The following is a 21,959-nucleotide window of genomic DNA, read 5'->3' as shown; positions in this document are numbered from 1 at the left end:
TGCTGTGGAATTGCTCTTAGGTATGATCATATAAGTTTCACCTAACTGATATACTTTCAGAACAGGAATCACAGAACTAATAATTTCTTATTGGTGTATTTTTTTAGTTAAAATAGCAATAGTGATCTCAAACTTACAGAGAAGACTGTCAGAATAAAAACTACACTACAGTATAAAATGCCTCAGGAGAATGATCTACTCTCAAAAGTTAGAATAATTTCCTTTCTTTAAATAAAACTTTAAAAAAATAAGAACTTGAAAATTATTCTTGTTCACTGTACCAAGGAACTGTGCCTGGCTTTTTTTCCCAAGGATGAAAGATTCTTTAACATAATTCCCAGGGAAATTAATCCAATAAAGAAATCTTTCTCTTCAGAAAACTCAACTGTCCATCAAACACACCATGCAAAAGCAAACACCTCCTAACCCATCTCAGCTGCAGAGAAAGGCAGTCTTTAAAGTAACCAAGGACTAGACTATTTGAAACCAAGGTATCAGCACAAGTTTGAGCACAGGTCTTTCACTCATGCTTATTCACACAATCTAATACACATGCAACAGAGGCTAGATCCTTATACTTCATGAATATTCATGATCTAAATATTATGCATTTAACTTCTAAAAGACATTTTGAGGCTGAAATTAAGTACTTATGCTCCCCGAACACATCAAGAATTAGAAATCCTGCCTGGTGGGCAGAAACTGCCCTGAGCTAACCCGTATAAAATGCGTTAACCAGTACAAAACAGCACAGCTACACTTCAAGCAGATACATCTGATACCTTCTTAGAGTTTAAACCACCAAAGCCTCCTGCTTCCTGAGATCTCTAGCCCACAGACATGCCCTGTGACTTTTAAGGAACTAAACAAGAGACACTATTTTCTTGTTTGGAAATTAGCTGAGAGAGGAGTTTTACCATGATGTAACAGTGAAATGGCTTTTGAAGTTGGGAGATGAAGGCTTAGTGCCTGCTCTAGGCAGACAGGCCTCACACAATTCCCAGGACCGTGTCCAAACTCTTGGTGATATTTTAATCTCAGTGCCCACCTGGATACAGGGAGTGATGAAATGGCTCTCCCACCCATTACCTTCATATTCTGACTCTGTTAGTGAAGAGTAAGAAGAATAAACTTGTCTTGAATCATGACTTTTTGTGACACTAGCACAAAGAGTGCAGCAAATCCTACCTTCATATGCAACACAGCACAGATTTCACCTCAATTTGCAATCTGCAGACCATTTTCACATATAGCATAAAGCTATGTAGAAATTACGAGAAATACTAGAGAGATTAAGCTATGATGGGGTAGTAAAATTGCTTCTAAAATATGCATTTATCAAGCATTCAGTGTTGCAAAAACATTTTAACTACTACAGAAAGATGTTTTTGCAGTAAGCTAAACTGGCTCATCTACCTCCTATTAATAACTACACCATGAATACTCCACAGAAAAATTGTTTCACAGACTACAAGAGATGAACTTCTGCCTAATCTTTTATGACCTTTATAAAACTTTATTAAATTATGAAGCCATGTGGCTTTTACAGGCCCTAAAGTTTTGATTGGGAGCACTTTAAATACATAAATATGTGCAGTTGTCCCAGGTAGTGCCACCATGGGGACTTAAGACACTGTTAAGTCTTTCCAGTCCTGTACCATTTAAAATCTGTAATAAAATTCTAGTCCAAGATAAAGTCTCAGATAGGAGCTACCCAACCAGGAGAAAAGTACTCCTTATAAAAGAAAATTACTGACATTTTAGAAACACTGCAACTCTTCCCACTTACTTGCACTTGTGTTACCCCTAAAAGTCTCTAAAAATATATATTCAAACAGGTTTATTGCATGGATAACCTCCTTCAGCATGTCAGAAATAGGAATACTAAATCCCTTTGTTCATCTTTAGTACACTAAGTCCAAGCTGAGAATCACAGGGATCATGGTACTGGCAAAATGTGTCCCTGTTGTAAGCAGTAAGAAACAGCAGAAAATTAAGATGCTAAAAAGCCCGATACATTGGATGGCAAGCCCAGATAGCTTTGCATTTGCTCAGAGCCTGCTGTCTCCTCAGAACTGCAGTCTGGTGGTGAGGAGATCTGAAGATGATAACCTTAAAGGAAAGGAAAAATAAGAATGGAAAAACGAGAAGAAATGTCCGTCCCATTTTTCCCAGAAATGCTGTCAGTGAAAAGAAGAATCTCTCTCTGACATGGGACACGGGGATAGACTACCAATTCTCACAGTCCCCTTGAAATCCAAGAGAATCCTGAAAAAAATAAGGTATATCATCTACCACAGTCTGACCATTTGAAATATTTTGCTTCTGTTTTTGGTAACCCTTGATTTGGAAAAACTGACAGACCACTATGAAGATACATTTTAATGCAATTATTTGAACAAAGCATACCATTGTTCATGTCTCTAACATTTTATTCTTCCAATGTAGCTTAATTATATCCCTCTAACAATTGTAGTTCTGCAAAATCTTACATAACAAAGATCTCGTTCCTTTCAACAGAGAAAAAAGATTAAAACCACCCATTTAATGTACAAACGAAAAGATTTAAAACTAGGAGCTTGGAAGATTTCCTCAGATCTTACTATAATTTTCAAATCCAAAGTAAAATCCTTTCACACAACTTGAACAGAGTTCAACTCATTCCATTCAGTTTAGCAACATTTGTACTTACTGACTGTTCACTTAGATCCTGAGAGTCTTCCATTGAGGTTATTCACCTTTCTTTTCCTCCACAAGCAGAAATTATCTTCCTTTCAATTTACAGCTCAGTAGTCTAAATTAAAAGAAAAAAAAAAAAAAACAACTACATGTTAGTCTATGGTCCTCTAAGGCAAATCTGCAATAAACAAACGCCCTGAGGTTGTGGTTTCACTAAAATCTGAAGCAAAATTCCCATATGAAGATTAATTTCATGTAAAGTGCTTCAACATCTTCAGTATTATTTAGGGAACTATCTAAAATATAACAACAGAAACAGGGACTTTTCTTTGACTCCTTCAAGAGAAAAAATAGCTCTGAAAACAAACACAAAAAGAAGCTAAAATGTTGAATACAGGCAGCTGTTTAAGTAGTCAACCCTTGAGTAGATAACCCTTGAGTAGATAACCCTTGAGAGGACATCTTAGAAAGACAGTTATAGAAGAGAACTGCTTAATACACATTTAATGATAACATCTTAGCCATTAAGTGTCTGGCATAAAAATAGGTTATTATGCAATTATCAGCATGAAGTCCCCTCTCTAAGGTTCATTAAATTCCTTTAGGATTAAATTAAATACACAAAGTGGTTTATAACAAGTGGCTCCCTACAAAGTGCTAAATGACAGACATTATCCTAATTATCTGCTATGTCTATACCTTCTCTAATAGGGTCAATCATTCTCATCAAATATGGAGATCTTCAATAGGAAAATTCTATTTTCCAGGAGTTCTGCCTGTGAATGATCATGGTAACCCTAACTATAAAGCCACACAATTATTTTACAATCTCCGTCCTCAGGAAACATCCATTTTGGACTTACACAAATGTACATAATTTAGAACAACAACAAAAAAAAAAGTGACAGGGATATTTAATATATGCAATAATCATATTATTAATCAAAGTTCATGTTACATTAAGAAAAAACAATACATGAACATATCTGCTTAAGAACCCAAACATCCTGGATTTGCTTATCAATATTACCTAGATTTGTTTATCAAGAAGGCACCACAAGGAATTACCTTGAACTATGCTCAATAAAATAAATATATTATGGATCTCTGTTTTAGATTCTGACCAGCAAGCACTAATAAACACAACCGAGGGTAAAACATGTACAGCTCTACTGGCATTTGCAGACAATTTGAAAGGAGCCAGAGCCATGGAACCTATGTGGAACAAGCCATGGCACCCACATATTCTCACTCACTGCTTTGAATTGTCGTATGAATACCTCCTCTCACAATCTCAAGTGCCACTTACTTGCCATACCTTCACTTACTCCCCAAAATGTAACTCCCAAAAATTCTTTTTTTTTTTTGCACTGTATATTTTCTAGAACACACACAAATGCACAGCCCCAGTCTACTTTGCTTTCAAGTTTCATCTGGATTTTTCCTGCCACCAAATGACACCCTCCTCTCTTTCTTCCCTCTTAGCCTAAGTTTCAAAATTATTTTCATTCACATTTCTTTAATTTTTGCTATAATGTTACATAAGGAAAAGACAATTTTAAGAAAATCATGTTGCATGTATTTTACCATATCATACAGCTGAAAATAATTCCTGCTTTTCAAAATGGTTTTAATCTCCTCTCAGTTTCAGAAGGATCCAAGACATTGATCTTCCTTCGCAATGACTCCACCAAAACTGTAATCACTTCCCATGATTTTTTTTGTCCATGTGGAGCCCACACTCCTGTATTTGTAAATATCTTCTCCAGTTTTTGTTCAATGAAGCTAAAAGGGGAATTGAAGGGCTTCTTTAAAACACCTACTACAGGCAATTTTCAGAAAGGAGCCTGCCATGAGCAATGGATATTTTAAGAGAAAGCAGCTCTACATGGCATTGCCTGAAGCAGTCCCAATCAAAGGAGGCAACTGCAAACACAGAGATGAATTTTTATGACTGATACTAAAATATTCCATTAATAACTTAAACATAAAATCTTCTTTGATTTAATTAAAAGTTTGTAGTGTGTTCATGTCATTGCACTGGTAAGATTGGTCTCAGAAAAAAATGGTCAAAATATAAAATTTGTAGCAAATTATTTGACTAATTTCTACGTATACTGACTGAAAAGTCAGTACCTGGCTAGCATTCAAAGTAAATGCTCTAATTCTGTCAGTCGGACACTGAAGGCAGCAGATACTTCACTTTCTGTATAAAACACAACTATAACTCAACTACAGAGCTACACCAGAACAGACAGACCCTTCTTTCCCTGTTGATGGATGCTTAATCCATCAACACATTGAGATCAACAGATGAATGTCACATTAAAAAAAAAAACAAAACCCAGTGAATCAAAATTTTAAATACATCCTGATGACACAAATCCAATAAGAGTTTTACTACTAAGAACTGCCAATGATTCACCCACAGTATGTGTTGTGTCCCAAAATTCAGGTGGGTGTATTCACTGGAATACTTCATTAAATATGCCACTTGTATTAGTCGCCTTCTAAAAAAGACTAACTTTCATGAATTTTCAAAGTTACTTTACTGAATTGCAAGACAAATACAAGCTTCTTTAAGTCTTTGTAGAAATACAAAATATGCTTAATACATGATTTGCACAAACATGCTAAATTATAAGTTTCCAGGGCACTGCTGTTCATCTTTACACTGCCTCAAAATTCAGAAGTTCTTACTGGAAATGGAGCTTTTTGAAATAAAATTAAGAAATAATATTTCATCAGTATTATTCTACCTATCAACAGCTAAATCCTGCTGTATTCTGAGCCCAGTTAAAGTGGCTGATTATAACCAACTGCTAGCACAAAGATTTTTATAATGGCAGTTATGCCAATTGCACTTAGACCAAATCCTTTAGGGTTTAGTTTTATAAATTTGTAAAAGGGGAGAAAAACCATTAGAGAAGTCAGTGACTTAAATAAGACCAACATTACTCCCTAATAAAGATATAAAATTAAAGGATAATAGTAACCTCGTGCTGTTTTATGAGGCAATAATCCAGTTACCAATTCAACCTTGTAGTTTATTCCATCAAGAGAACCAGATTAAAAACAGAGGGAGGGAGGGCACTCTTATCCCTATTATATCGCAAGTGTTTCTAACTGGGTTTAAATATTTTAAAAACAGTTGTTAAAAGTCTTAAACTCACAGACAAGCCAGAATGAAGAAAAATGCCTGTTTCTCCTCTTTATCCGCTCCTTGCAGATGTGGCTGTAAAACTGATGAAGTGTTTTATGCTCCCAGATAAAAATTTTACCTTTCTAAGAAATGTCTTAATTAGGAGGATTCCTGACTTTCCTCATCAACAACCGCATTTAAATCTAATTTTTTATTTATTTGTTTTTATCTGGGGGAATAAAACACTTCATCAAGTTTAAACTGCAACTACCAGGACTTGACCATGAGGAGAAACATGTGCTTCCTTCCAGAGATACACCCATAAGTTAAAGAAAATAAACTACTTGAGGATCTGCTGCACACTGCTTTATAAATGACTGAAAATGTAATGCAATTTCATTTTCTATGAGATGTTTGCTATGATCCTGTGCTGCAACTTCCACAAGCTCAAGACAGAATGTGAAGCTTGGGGACCCACAGGTAAAAACCAGCCTTAAAGCACTTGATATTTCCCAAGAGTATCTCAGGGGCTGCTTTGGGTCCTCCAGTTGGCCAGGTGGGGATATAGATCTCCAAGAAGAATCCATCATCTGGAAAAGGAGTTTGGCCATCAGACAAAAAATATCCCCCATTTCACTTCAACAAAAAAACTTGGGAAGAAAGTCCTCTCTTTAGCCTCTTGGAATTAGTCTTCTGAAATGAAATTCAGGGGCAAGGGGGAGCGTTAGCCTCAGTTTCTACCACATTTTTTTTCACATTATAATCATCTTGGGCACATTTTCACATTCTTTTTCTGTTTTATCTAAAGAATACCTACTTCTACTGATATTTTATCACATGATGCTCCCTAGTTCTTCTGAGGCTGTATCATGTGGTGCTCTGGCAATATAGTTCAGAAATTTCATGATCCCAGGCAAATATACTATACTGTTTTACACATTTTGAAACATATTGGTAATAAACCTAGCAGAAGGATGCTGCTGTGGTTTACACAATTCATTCAGCCACAAAAATAGAACTAATTTCTTTCACAGCCACAGGTTGGGAGTCAAAATGTTAAGAGAGAAGTGGTCAAAAATAGAGCAATTTCTTATTTTCTAGTGCTCTACTTCAGGAACCTGTGATAGTACTAGTACTTAGTGCTGATAGCTGCCACTGAATTTATGCAGGATGTGAACCAGTAAGTGAGGACGGGCTCCAAGGCCCAAACTCCCACAGTCTCTCAGGCAAGTCTCACTTTGGTTTTGCACCATTCCTACAGAACATCTGAGTAGAATAAAGCACATTCAAGGCACTGTGAAAGATTGTGCAAGGCAGGTAATGAGAAAATTGCTTTAGAATCAGTACAAGAAATTAGTGCATATGCACTGCAATCTCATTAAATTAGATTATTTCAGACTATATGTTTCCCATGAAACCCATTTCTTTGAAGGAACAAGGCAAAGGGTATGGTATGGGCAGTAACAAACTGGCTCTGCCTAATATTCAGTAATTTCCTACCTAAGAAAACATCCTTCTGGTTGTCTGTATGCCTATCACAGAAAGTCTCATGTGAAAAAGATAAAATATAAATGTGAAAAAGATAAAATATCCTTTTAATTTCCTAAGTTAAAAGGAAACTAAATGCTGATTTATTAGAACTTTGCCAAACAAAACCATCTTGACAGTATGACCTTTTCAGGGACATGTACTCTTCCCTGAGGAAAACAGGCAGGTGAACAGAAATATATTCAGAATTTCTAAATTATTAAATTATTAAATTTTAATTCTCAATTTTTTTCTTCTCACATTCCAGAAGGATTCTTGCCAAAAGCAGAAATGCCTCAGGAATTCTGCATGTGTATTTAGGTTTAGCTGAGGCCCTTTTCTTAGCTGGTGTCTATTATCTGATATCAATATGAGTGAAATGAGCCTCCTGAAAACTCCTATTTCATTATAGAAACAAATCTTGCTCCACAGACTAGAGAATTAATGAGAATATAATCTTTCCCTTCCTCCTCTTCTAATACTTTTTTTCCCTTCCTTGGGCCCTCCTCTGTGGAAGGTTAAATATGGCTGTCTTTGGATCAGTTTGATTTCAGTCCACTTTTAGCTTGCTGAGGATGAGAATTTTACACTCAGAGAAGTTTTAGAGCATTCTGGAAGCCTTTGTAGCACGTCCAGTTCCCACTTTTATATTAATGATTTCCAAAATACATAATTCCTTCCTCACCCAGAGACCTCGGTATGCGGTGGAGAGGACAGCAAGCCATAACATCACGTACCACCAATTTTAGCTTCAGGCATTTCCAGCAAGCCCTGATGGAATGGAATAATCTTCCCTGGGTTTTGTGTTCTGCTGAGCACCTGCCTACATAGATTTGCATTTGCAGATGCATTGCTTAAATAGAGAAGGTAGATTACTCCTTATTTTGAATAATCTTAATTATGCTGGGATTTCACAGAAGAACTCATGCAGTTTAACACAGATGAATATCCAATTTTAGCCATACACACTGTTGAGAACAGGGAAGAAATACAGGAGGAATTTCCAGGATGAGCTGAAAAGCAAATGGACCCATCCAGCTCCTTTCTCGACAAATAGCCCTCAATTTCACAGTAAATCCTTGGGTGACAGCGTACAGGTTATGTGGAGGGGGCTGCACAGGGCACCCTTTAGGATCCGTTCAGTGTCCTCATCCCAGCACGTACCCAGCATGGATGTGCATAAGAACATGCATATGTTTACGCTGGGTAGGTATATGGTATATATTCTAATGTATATAGAAAGTGTGCTTCTGGAATTAGTAAGCTTCAAGGTGCAATGTCAAACATTATGAGATTTAGAGTCTTGCTACAATCCCTGCTGGACATGAAATAGCGTTTGTTCCTGCTAACACAACATTTATTTTCAGATCTTGGGTTAGGATGCATGTTAAGAACAGACATGGGATCTTCAACATCCACCACACATTTACAGTTCTGAGCTCATCTAGTTTCCTTTTACCTTCTCCCTCTCCTGAAAAAAAAAATCTGTAACTGTGGCATAATTTGTTTTTTCCATCTTTCTTTCTGAGCACGTGAATTCATGCAAGACATTAAATACAGTAATCAAAACCAACAAGATTCATGCCACCAAACAGCAATACACTGAAAACTCCTCAAAATTCAAATCAAATTTTTTACTTTCATGCAAGTCACTATACATTAGTTAGACACAGTCTTGCAAATTTTGCATGGTCTTCAATAAATATTTGTATAATTGTCAGTTTAATTTGCTTCCCTGGACTGAATTTGCTGAAGGGTGGCATTGTTTGTGTAGCATTTGTGGACATTTTATTCAAGAAAAATTAAGATTGCCACTCTGCATCAGGTACTTCTGACTTCTGAAAAAAGTCACAGCACCACAAAACTATTTAGTACCAAAAGCAGAAACCAAGACAAAAAAAAGCAGAGCAACCCAGACCATGATGTCCCTGCATCAGTTAGGTATGTGAGCTAGGTAAGAAACAGAAATGGTCTGTGACAGATCTGCATGCTGGTTCTACCATCACACAACAACAAATGAAAAAGGGGAAACCAGAAAGACTTCCTGGCAAATGGCAAACAACTGCAAGCACTGGATCTCATTTACTTTAGCTTTGTAAAAGTACATGTTAGCGCAGCATTTATCTTTTGTAGCTCTGGGTTCCAACTTTACAGGTACCCAGATATGACTAAAACTGATTCCCCTACTCTTCCTACCCCTCCCATCCCATACTTGTGTAATGAATAAGAAGAACTAACTTTGAGAATTTCAGAATACAGAATTTTAACCTCAACAATACCTCCCTTATCCTGGCAATGCACAACACACTGTGAAGTTACTAAGATTGAGACCAGCGCTAGAAATCCACTGATGCTTGGGGGCTTCCCAACTGTGAGAGACTTCTTCACTCCTGCTTAGATAAGACATGCAGCTACACAGAGTTCATCTATCTCATTCCAAATTCCAATTACAGAATTTTCCAGAGAGAAATGAATAAAACAAATGCCGATACTGTTTCTGGCCTCAATTTATAAATAAATCTAATCTAGAATCCCACTGTGTTTCCCTAAAAATAAAGAGAAAAGAAAGGTGGTTCCCAGGGAAAAGAAAAAAAACCCAAAAAAGTAATGCAGAGTTGCTACAGATAGGTGCATACTCTTTTAAAATTTTTAATTTAAATATTTGTTTTATTCGCCTACTAGCTGGCCATTTCAATGTTTTAAACAACTAGATTTTTTTAGGGAGAACGATTTTTGTTTTTACTACACCGATTATTTTGCTTAACTTCTGAGACAAATTTCTTCTCTTTTCTGTAGAAAATGGCTGTGGACAAACCAAAGAAAACATTTCAGTTATTTATAAACAAGCCATTGACAACAGAAGTAAAAAGGCTATACTTGGTTAGCCAGAATATTTAAAGACACACTGTCAACTTGAAAATATTAATTATTTCTTATTCCCTCTCCCTAAAAACATGTCTAATTTACCTTTCACACATAAAAAGACCCTCAAAAACCTTGTGGCACAAAATAAGCATAAAATAACAATAAAGGTTATTTTTAAGCCAGAAACATTTTAGAATTTAGGAGAACTTAAAAATGAGCATATCCACAAGGTAAAAGCAAACAGCAGTTTTACAAGGCTGGAAAGCTTAATAGAAAGAATCCAGCCACATGGTATCATGAAAGCTGTGACAGCATCCTACCTATTCATCCTACCTGCTTGAAAAATCATGCCACAGTTCGAAGAGTGTATTCAGCAGTATGAGGATGCAATCAGAGTTACTGTAGAAGTTCAAATACTTGCTAGGCATATAGAAGCATCCTGATGAAGGAGAAAGTTTGCAGCATGCCCATCCTTTTTAGATGTGAGAGTCATTGCTCAGCAGCTGCTATTCCTGTTACTGCCAGGTGTCTTACACAAAATTCTTTAATGGAACATTTTGAAATGTCAGAAAGAAATACAAAGTAAACTCACTGAGAAGAAACCTGGGTACTTTGGTTCCAGTTTGGTAGAAGAAATGAAATATTTTTCTTAACTAAAGTTGACAGTAACTCCTAAATATTGCATTTTAGAAACTGTTATTTTTTCATTCCATTAAAAATGGAGAACAAAAAGTGTGAATGCAGAACTGTCCCAGAATACGGAACTCCTTCTGGTGCCAGCATGCAGCTCAGGTGCTTTCTGACAGAACAGAATAATTATTACTCACCAAAACTAACACTGCTGCACCCCAGCCATCAAGTCAAACCAAAACCATCAGAACACAATGACTGAAAGTAGAAAATTTTCTATGTACCACCTTTTTCCAGCACAAAGAAAGTGCAAAATCCTACACCAGATGTCCTGTGTAATCTACATTTTTATGCTGCTGATCCTGAACATGAGCTGTCTGCACTCATTTCAGCTCCTGGCCCATCAACAGTCCTCATAAGCAACTGAAATGTTGTGACATCCATGGAGCAGCTTGCAAGCCTACCGGCAAATCTCTTTTACTATGAGCCAGCAGTAAGTGTGCCACACAAAGTAATTGTGAAAACCAGTCATTCTCAGATTTTATCTAAAACAACTGCTTTGACAATGCATCCTTTACCACATTTCCTCATTTAGATATTTATTAGCTGCGATCAAACTATGTTATATTCTCCTTTGGTCAACTAAATTTTGTTAATTCCCTGGAAGAAACATTTTCCAATGTTTAATTACTCCTCTGGTCTTAAATCTGAAACCTCCAATTTTTTAAAGCTTCCTTTCTAAAGCTAAGAAAGGGTACAGCTTTGCAGTAGTAGCTGCACCTATACTACCTACACAGCTAATGTAACCCCTCTTACCCTGCTGAGTATTTAGTTTAAGTTACTACTCCTTTTTTCAGTTACAGTACCATCATTATAATTTTCTATGGCCTCCGTTCATTGTTTTGTGGGGTTTTTTTTTTTAATAAACCGCTGGCTTGTAGTGAAGTACATACTGTTTGCTTGCTCTCCGTTTGCTCAATGAGCCAGACAACTCTCATCAATCTGCTCTCCTCATTATTTACCCATCCCTCAGTCTTTGTAGTAGCAGTACTTTAGGCATTACAGTCTAACAACAGAAGTATAAGGAAGTTTGTAATAAGAAAAATATCTTTTATTAGGTCAGCAATTGTTCCAATCAAGGGTATTACGTCTTGTAGAATTTAATAATCTTGGTGTGACTGGTAAAATAATAAATAGATTTTGATTTGATGATTACCCCCTGAAAAACCCTTTGTAATAACAAACTTTTTAAAGACTCATTAACAAGTAACTATTTGTGAAATCTATGCTTCATTTTGCTGTTTAATCCATTTCATTTGTGCCAAGTTGATTTTGTATCCTTCAACTTTATTAATCAAAAAGTTGTGTCAACTCAAGACAGACTTACAGAACTTTATTACATCACTACGCTTATCTTTGGAAATCAAACTTGTACTCACATCAAAAATAATATCACTGGTTTGGCTTGCTTGAGTGTTCATAAATCCATGATGCGGTATAGTATGCATATTTCAATGTTATATGGGAACAACATAAAAAAAGGCATTTGGAACGTGATAGCCTGTAAGTTAATACTTTGTGACAGTGGAGACTAATAAAAAATAGTTGCCATAAATTAAGCACTTGTCTACAGTGACAGCTATGTAATGGCCACTTCTGAGAAATTATTGCACTTCTTTCCCCAGGAATAGTGATAAAAGAATGCAGCCTGTCACGAGCGCTGCAGCCCTTGGCAGTGACGTCCTACTTCTAGTGGAGCTATGCTCTGCCTGTTCCCTGCAAGCCCAGCTTTTGCCAGCAGTGCACAGATCTGGAAAAGTTCTGTCATCTGGTATCATGTCTGAACTTCCTTCAAGAAAATCACAGCTGTCCCCTCCAAAGGCCCCAGCACTTTCCCTATTGTTTTAACTTGTACATGACATGTATCTGCCAATTATTTGCAGCTACTTCGATTTTAGTCAAAAATCCCTGCATCAACACAACCGTTTGATTAAAGATCAAGGGATCATTTTTGCAGACAATGTTTTCATTCTGAAAAATTCCATCTATCCCACAGATTTGACCCTGCACTTCAGTTAATAGAGGTGGCAGATTAGGTAACGGAGACTGTGGTTCTGCAGCTATTTCTGCAGCACCGCTGCCAGGCTCAGCAGCTCGGGTGCTGCCACTTATTCCGACCTTTGCCTCGCTGCCAGCACAGCTGTTTGTGAACCACAGCAAGAGTGGATCCAACTTAAACGAGCGGCCAGCAGAGGCATGTTAAGGGGACGGTTTAGAAGCGCTGCCACCAAATGTGAAACCATGGCTTCACGCTTTTCTGTCCTCTACCACAGGAAACAGACGGAAGTAGGACTTCAGATAGGGTTAGCCACACATGAGGTTACTGCTATTGATGATTATATGAACCAATACCCCTAGATAATGATGTAAAAACAGAGCAAAATGCTGGATCTCTTCCTACAGACCTCGCAATCAAACTATTTCAGACTTAGTCCAGATTTGACAGCATCTCGCAAGCTGTTGTTCCAATCCTGGACTTCCTTCAAAAAGCTGGGCAGTTTCACAAGTACCAGGCAGCAAACTCTTCTATTTCATTTGTTTTATGCCAAAAACTTGACTGTTCATCTAGCTCTTGGAAAAATCAGACTATCAGTCAGAAAACTGGAAAACAAGCTGAAACATAGCTAACTAGATACCAGAAATTACTAGGAAACACATCATCTAGCCATTTCAGCTGAAACACCTCATGTTGCAGGTAACTCCCAGACATACCGCTGCACAGCGAGCACAGGATTCAGGTGGTAGTTTGAACACAAAAATTGCTTCTCTGAAGGGGCAATTAACGGAAAGAAATTAACTTGAACATTATATTAGATCCTTCTACCATGCCAGATTAGAATAAACATCAAAATAGGTGGCTGAGTGGAAAAGTACTTTCATCTTTCTCTTTGGAAAACCTACCACAGTCTAAATCTTGCCCTGGGGTAACAAGAAATGTTATTTTCAAGACCCTATCTCAGAATATAATCACTGCATTTGTAAAACCTTCTTTATAATTCAACCCTATTAGATCTCAACCTCACAGTTGTCTGTGCTAAGAAGACCAGAACAGAAATGCTAGGTTGAGTCTGAGTTGCATTGCTAGAATTTGGCAGAGGAAATGGGCATAATCTCCCTGAGTTGTGCCTGGTTTTTTGAGACCAAGTCTATGCTGGGACACTTGGGAGAGCTGGAACAAAGACCTCATATGCAGCAAGATGTCAGGATGCATAAACTGAAGTGTACAGAAGCTGGTTTAGCTGCTCTCCCTTGGGAGTAAGGCAAACTTCATTTTCTGTGATGTTCTGGGAATATACTGCAGTGAATAAAAAGAAACATCCAGATGAGATTTAACACGGACTTCGTGCCTTTCATTGAATAGGCTTAGCATTCATGAAATGTCCCTGAACAAGCACAACCTAATTACTCATTTCTTTGAGCAACAAAGTTGCCTTAACAGAATTAAAAGTATACAGACAATTAGCAATATTTCTAACTGCATCATTTTCAGAAGTACATTTACTGGAAAAGGCATTTCTATGGTCATTTATAAAATGCTACAAAAAAGAAGTTCGAACATAGGAATATGAAAATGCCTTGAAATGGAATAAAAAAATATATAATTTGGACATTTATACTTAACTCTTTTTTTTAACTTAAGTATTGCAGGATCACTTCTCTGTGCATGTGATCTCACACATATAATGTATATTGCAATACCCCACCAAAAGAGCAGACTGAACTAAGAATAGAGGACTAGATACTCATCTGGCATAATGTGAGACCACTCTGGTAATTTCAGCATTCCTACTCCAATTTGCAACAGCTAAGGATCTGGCACAAAACATCAAGTTAAGTTTCCAATTACCTCATGCACTAGCATTGATTTCAATAGTTATATACACATAGTCATAGAGAAGAATTATTTGAAAAATTGCAAACTCAGCTCTGTGTTTCTTTTACTTTTATGGTCTAAATCAGACCCTTCATGGTATTTTAATGTAGGTTTTGTGGTTTAATTATATATATGTCAAGAGCAGAACTAGCTACTCGCTGATCTACCCAATTAAAAAAAAATAGCAGCAGTAATATTTTACACTGCTGAGAATGTGAGCTTATACTGGGTCACATCACAATAGTATTTCATTTTAATGCTGCCAAAAAATCTAGTGCATGCTAACTAAATCACATAAGTAATAAGCTAACACCCATGCAAAAATCATAAAAAAATCAACCAAAAATCAAACCTGAAAATTTTTCAGGTTGCCTTGGGAGGTCTTTTTTGTAATTTTCTGCTCCAAGTTAGTCAAATTTTGTATAGTCCAGTACAAGCCTAGTGCAAAGAGAGTATTCAGTCAGCCCAGGCAGACTGAGTTATTCAGAGACAGCATTTAAATTACCTCCAACAGAACTGCCCTCTGCTGTAGTTCTACAGACAGCTGCTCAATGAAAAGTTGCTGTAATAGTATTTATTTAGTTAATTCTAGGAAAATGACATAGATCTCCAAATTAATTTATGCATAGAAATCCTCCAAACGACTTATTTTGAAATCCATAGTAATTGCAGCCTAACTTGAACTTTAGTGTCTGCTACCCAAGCCTAACAGCCTAAAACCAAAAAAGTCTCACTGGCTTATGGAGTGAGAAGCTCTGAAGATGATCACTAGTCATTATAACCTGCCCTTGGAGAAATAAGGAAATTTTTAACAAATTTAAAATAAAATGCTTAAACTTTAGTATTCCTCAGACAGCCATTAGCATTTGACATTTTGCTCAAAAACCTAATGACTAGCCTATACAATCCTGTGACTGAGACTGCCCAGTGATACATTTCAATATAGGATAATCAATCATCAAAGTAATTTTCATCATTTAATGTTAAAACAAAAAGGCAGCCAGCTATTCAATGCATTTTTCAGGCTTAGAGATAAAAAGAAGAAAATTCTTTAAAATAGCTTTTGCCTTTTAGGTCCTAAATTACAGACATCCCAAAAGCAATCCTTCTGGCAGCATCACAAACTGCAATGTAGACTAAAAATGCGAATTTTACTGCCTTTTCAAATAGATTTTATTATTTATTTGACATATGAGCACTCTTCTTATCTAAGCTTTTGCGTTGCAAAGTACGTCCAAGTTCCTTTAACCACTTCTGATTTAATGACAGATTTAATAACACTGCAACACAGAAGAGTGGATTTGGCCAAAAATTATTCCATAAAAATCTGATTTCTGTACAGCAACATCTAAAGTGTCACCTAATACATACAAGTAAATCAGAAAGTTTTTAATGTATATTGTAAAGCCTGAGGCTTTGATGGGTAAAACATCTACTGACTTTAAAAAACCATAATTTATTTTAATAACCATTTTTATTTAATTTTCCAAAGAGAAGCAGTTTATGCCTTCAGTAGAACCATGACCTGAAATCTCAGGGGTGATAAAAAGGCCATGCCAAAGCTGAAAGGTTTCAAATATCAAACTATACTATTATGTCAGGGTCAGCAAGATCAATTAGCGCTTTTCAATGACAGAAAAAGGTTAAGTTGGACACACATTTACACAATATTTAAATCCAAAAAAGAAAAATAGTACTTATTAGGCATACTTATAAACCTTTAGATCAATGACTGAATATCAATGCTCTTCTTCCAGTTGCATACCATAAATGTCGGGATTTTTTAACACAAAATGTCAAGAAGATTACAGGTATATTAGACAGCAGAAATACTACTGGATTCTCAAGCACAAAAGAAAAAGCAAAGACATCTGAGTGTTGCTGCTACCAGACTTGGTTTTGTGGTGAACTTCCAAAAAGCTTTAAAAATACTTTACCAACTTGACATGTCTGTCAGTCTGATGTCCCTGTCTTTGCATTTTTCTTGCAAACCCTGACAGTACCAAAAACTAAAACTAGTGAGCAAATAAACCTATTCCTATGCTCAACTAAAAAACAAACCTAACCCCACCTCCCAGTTGGAAAATACTAATCTGTAAATTAACTCAATCAAAATCTGGAAAAAAGCAAGTGTACACCTGCAACTAACAGCGAGAAACATACACACCAGGAAGCGAGGAAACTTACATTTCAGTTCTTAGGATCACAAGAATACTCATTGGAAGTACAGGTATGTTAGAAGTTAATTCGACACCAGTTAATTCAAGCATTGCCATCATAAACATAGCTTGAGCAAAGTAGCTGGTTATGATATCAAATAAAGCCAGCATATAATCACAATAAAAATCCAGGAGATTAAGAAAACCTAACGAAAAAGTACACTGTGTTGAAATCAGTGATTTAGATTGGTATTGCACTGAGTAAAAGCAATGCAAGATTACTTTTTCTCAACGATATATTTCAAAATGTCTCTTTTTTAAGCCTGTTTCTTCGAGGAGTGATTTGAAATATTTACTACCAGACAGTACCTAATTTTAGGTTTTAAGTGCTTTAACAGCTCTATGAAATATGATCAGCAGCTGCAATATAGAAGTAAGCTGAATAAACTCTCCTTATAAAAAGGGAGACCTGCTTTACCCTGAGTTCATAAAATCCCTACTTTCAAGAAAGAAAAAGATAACACAGAAAAAAAATTAATAGCTGTGTCCTAGAGCATTTAACAGAAATTCCAGGAATTTCTTTTTTCTTTCTGTGGTAACTTTCGTATTTAAGAGAGTAAAATGCTGTTTAAATTTTAACACTGGAGGATTGAACACAACATCGTCCAATACCACCAGTTCATCAAGGAAACAGACAGGTACCTTTCCCTCACCAAATACCAATATTTAACATTAATTCTAGGAGTTGCATAAAGTTTAAAGAGTTGCATAAAGTTTAAAGAGTTAAACTTTAACACTTGCATCAGATGCTAAAAATATGCCACATGATACTATCTATAGTTGTATTTCTACAGTTGCCTTGTTTGAAATATTTTAACTGGGAACTGCAACTAACTGAGAACCCACCAGTACCCTACTCAATACATTACTTGTTTAGGATTTATTTATTCCATTGACATTATCCACACAGAATAAATTTATACTGCAAAGTGTTGTGAGGCCATTAATAAATACAAATCCAGCAAGAGTAACCTTCAACTAAATTTATTATCAGTACCACCATATACATGTAACAATTAATAAGTGCATGCAAATTATCTGAACACAGATACATAAAAGATTCGTCAACATACTCCACTTTCATTTCTATTAAATTTGGTTGAAGAACATTTGGTAACAAATACTGCACTTAAAAAAAAAAAAAAAAGGCAAAAAGAGCTGTTTCAGACATAGCCCAGCTAATGTTAGACGTCAAACAGAGAAAGAATTGCTGGGAAGAGAGAGAAATGTCAGTCTGTATTTCCACTTTACTCACAGTATTATATATATTGCAAGTATGCAAGCATTTGTTATTCGGCAGCATTTTCAGAAATACTAGGGGGAAAAGTCAAACCCACAGCAATTTTCCAAAACTTCTTTTGAGTGTTAGGGAAATGAAACAAAGATAAGGCCTGAGCTTTATTGCAAAGTACAAGCTTCTAACATCAGTCTCCGAGGTCACACCAGGAGATCTATTAGCCAAACAGAAAAGATGTCTTCTTTGTATAACTCCCTCTAAATCTAAACTGCTGAATAGTTTATCTTAGATACGCTTTCTAGTCTCCGCAAATGAAACATATAAAACAAAACTCAGAAAACTGTAAATACCGGTTCCTTACTGTTCTAGCATGACTTCATACTTAAACTGGAGCCGGCCAAGTCGCTCCCTTGTCTGGTACAGCGTGCATCCCAGGGTTTTTGTAAATACCAGCTATTTCACACCGCCACGCGCGAGCCGAGCGCGTCCCTCCGTGTGCTCGGCTGCGAGCCCTGCCCGCGGCTACGGAGCCGGCAGCACCGCGCCTGCTTGGCTCGGGGCGGCAGTTTCATAAATGTAAATGAAACTTTAGATGCCAACTACCGATTGGCAGCGGCGATGCCGTGGGATCCCGCTCTCCCTTCCCGGCGGAAGGCGCCGCGGGGCTGCTCCCCGGGTAGCCCCGTGTCCGGCTGGGCACGGCGCGGAGCCCCCGCGGCTCGGGGAGAACCGCCGTGTGAAACGCAGCTGGCGGTTCTCCGCGGGTATCTGACTTTGGAAGTGTCTGCAATGACAGCAGGAGAAGGAGATTAATGGCTAAGAACCCACTAGTTTTGAACACGGAGAATCCTGTTACCTCCTCGCGGATCAAGTACGCGCACACACCCGCACACACACACATGCACACACAAGGCTTACCCACGTGGAAACGCTTTCTAACCAAAACACAAGTCCCCGCATCGCCGGTGGAAAAGGCGGCGGGACCCCCGCGCCGGGGCTTCCCCATGCCTAGTCCGCCGGCGGTGGAGACCGCGGCGGGGGCGGGGGCGCGGTGGGACGACCCGAAAATGCAACGTTTTGTCTTTAAACCACAAGAAAAACAAGCCGGGGAGGGGGAGGGGAAGGGCAAGAGACATCCCTCAGGGAGAGGAAACGGAGAGGAACAAAAACAACGGGCAGCTCTGTCCCCGGTCCCTTCGGACGCTGGAAAAAGTGGCCGCCGGAGCCTCCGCGGCGGCTGCCGGCCAGGAGGCCGCGGGCAGCAGCCTGCCCCGTCCGCCGGCACCCCGAGCACGGCACGCCCGCAGCGCTCCGCCCCGGGGCAGGCGGGCAGCGGAGACCCCCGAGCGCTGCCGGTGCCGGGACAGCGCGGGGCCGAGGAAGGGCGGCGGGACCGAGCGACTCCTCTGCCGCAGCCGCCCGTGCCCCCGCGTCCCGGCCGGGCAGCCTCGCCCCCGCGCTGCCCGCACCCTCGCTGGAGGAGCGCGGTTTTCGGGAAGGGACTGCCATCCCTTCGTGTTTTCGTGCCGCTCGGTCCGGAGGGGACCCCGCCACCAGAAACGTTGCTTCCTCAGAGCCTCCGGTCAAGCCGCCGCTGGCTCCGCCGCCGGCCCTCGCAAGGGCAGGCGGTCGGCAGAGCGACCTGGCGGCCGGCTAAAGCCTGTCGCCCATCCCAGGCGGGCCGGCAGCCCGGACCCCCCTTTTCCGCCGCACCGGGAGTGAGCAGGAGGCGCAAGTGGGGAACAATGCGACGGCAGCCGTCGCGGCTTGCTCCTGTCTTGGGGCTTACCCCAGCAGCCCCGGTAACACCCAGCCGAAGAGCGGTGAGGGCAAAACAGCAGGCAATATCACCTGGACGGAGGCAGAAAGTCCGGCTGGGCGTGGAAAAAGTCGCCCCGTCCGCACGGAAAACCAGTTTGTTTTTTTGCAATTAAACTCGCGTGGGGCCGGGGTAAAAGCTCGTCTTTGTCCCGCGATGGACGGCTCCGCTGCTCCCTCCCATCACATTTGTTTCACATTTGTTTTACAGCAACTTTGTTTTTGTTGTTGTTGTTGCTGTCATCGAACCGACATGCAAACAGTGCTAAATAAACGCTAAATACAAACAGACGCACACACCCCCTCCACGGACACATGCGACAGGGAACCCGTTTCCTCCACCTCCGAGCAGAAGGGGTGGGAGGGAGATGCAGGGACGGGGAAGTCAGAGACACTCACCTTCTCGCTGCCGGGATATGCCGCTACCTTTATTTTAAGGCCGCTCCTTATTTATTTATTCTCGTACCTTCTCCGAGCCGAGGCTCCCCTTTTGCACTGTTCCTCTGGCCAAAACAGAACATCCCCCCTACAAGTCGTCCCCCCCACCCCTTTCTCCACACACAAATAAAGAGCAACTCGGAGCAAAACGGGAGGGGAAATTCGGGGCGGCGGGGCGGGGGGGGTAGATGGAGGAGGAGGCTGGTGCGGGAGAAACCAAACACTCCTCGCACTTAAGTGAGTGCAACTAGTTGCCTCTCACGCACCGGAACGTAAAAAGTTTCCCTGGCAAGGGACGGGACTTCCCTAAGAAAAGGTAACCCCCTCCCGCCCTCCCGCCCAAGAAGGCCGTCCCGCGAGCGCGGAGGTAAGGGGCGAGGAGCCGGGAGCCAGCGCAGCCCCGGGGCGCCGCTCCGCACTTGCGCTGGGAGCTGCCGCAGGGCTGCTCCCTGTGCCGGCCCCTCTCGGCACGGCAGCCCCGCTGCCCACCCGCCGCTGCCCCGCTCAGCTGGCCAGCACTGCCCTGCCCCGGGCTCGGAACACCGCGGCCGGCACGGAGCGCCGGCTGACCCGGCCACCAGTCAACTCCAAAGTGTCCCTCCCGCGGTCCTCGGCCTCGCAGCCCGGGGCCTGGACCTTTTGCCTTTGCTACTCCCTGACATCTGCAGTTAGTAGTGATAGGAGCAAAGAAGGGGGACCTGAAGGGTAGGATTGATTAATGCCAATCTGCTGGAGTACAGGTAGTGAAGTCCGTACTTCATTTTTTCCCTTTGTTTTTTTTCTAGAAGAAACCAGCACTGTAAAGTAATCCCGAGTTTGAATGATCAAGTATGATCGAGTGCTACACTACAGGACTGGTTGGCATACTCTTTTATAGGATACATTTGTCTCCTTTCTCTCAAGCTGATCAGTGTGGATGAAGGCAAAGTCCTTTCCTGCTCTGAAACTGAACACTCTTCTTTGCAAGAAATTCAGCAGCTACATTTGGTCCTCCTTGCTCCATTGTGTGGGGAAGTGGAAGAAAATCCCTAATTGCTTAGTCACATTTCATACTCTTACCGTTCACCTTGTATTATCTTCTGACTAGTTTCGCTGAGTGGATTGAGTGGCTCTTGTTCAACCAGTTGCATCACCCTCCTTCTGTAAAGTTAACTTCACTATCCAAAGGGTCTAAGTAAAAGATTTAAATATGGAGACAAAATTTAGGCCCTATATTTGGAGGGAGATGTGAGAGAAAAGTCTTGGGCTTCAGAAGTCATGAATGTTAGAAGCTTTTTAGGTCAGCAAGTCTCATGAAATGAGGGGTAAAAAAGTATGGATTTGTGAAAATTCTTTCCCACCTGCCTTCTCTTTTCTCACTTTGCATTTGGTGATACTATTTAAAGCTATTTAACTTTACTCAAGACTTTGATTTTCATAATTTGTATTCAATGAATTCTACTAACATACTAGTCTTTCTCTTAAATAATT

General features: G+C 39.6%; 1 protein-coding gene across 13 annotated transcripts in view; it reads right to left on the bottom strand.

The window, feature by feature from the left end:
* The window catches only part of EYA4 (EYA transcriptional coactivator and phosphatase 4), a 140,140-nt gene extending 119,266 nt beyond the window's left edge, over window positions 1–20,874 (bottom strand). For 4 of the 13 annotated variants that reach the window (XM_068184512.1, XM_068184516.1, XM_068184520.1 and 1 more), the window contains exons 1-2: window positions 20,445–20,868; window positions 2,693–2,785 (exon numbers count right to left, since the gene is read on the bottom strand). In XM_068184512.1, the coding sequence (XP_068040613.1) occupies window positions 2,693–2,725 (33 nt within the window). In that variant the 5' untranslated portion in view covers window positions 2,726–2,785; window positions 20,445–20,868. Of the gene's footprint in view, window positions 1–2,692; window positions 2,795–18,594; window positions 19,132–19,151; window positions 19,518–20,444 lie in introns of those variants that run through there. The other 9 variants (XM_068184522.1, XM_068184519.1, XM_068184517.1 and 6 more) reach the window with 8 other exon arrangements.
* Between the last annotated feature and the right edge of the window lie 1,085 nt (window positions 20,875–21,959).

This window comes from Anomalospiza imberbis, chromosome 3 (genome assembly GCF_031753505.1).
Source record: "Anomalospiza imberbis isolate Cuckoo-Finch-1a 21T00152 chromosome 3, ASM3175350v1, whole genome shotgun sequence".
In the NCBI taxonomy this organism is placed as follows: Eukaryota; Metazoa; Chordata; class Aves; order Passeriformes; family Viduidae; genus Anomalospiza; species Anomalospiza imberbis.
This window is presented reverse-complemented; position numbering and strand designations above follow the sequence as displayed.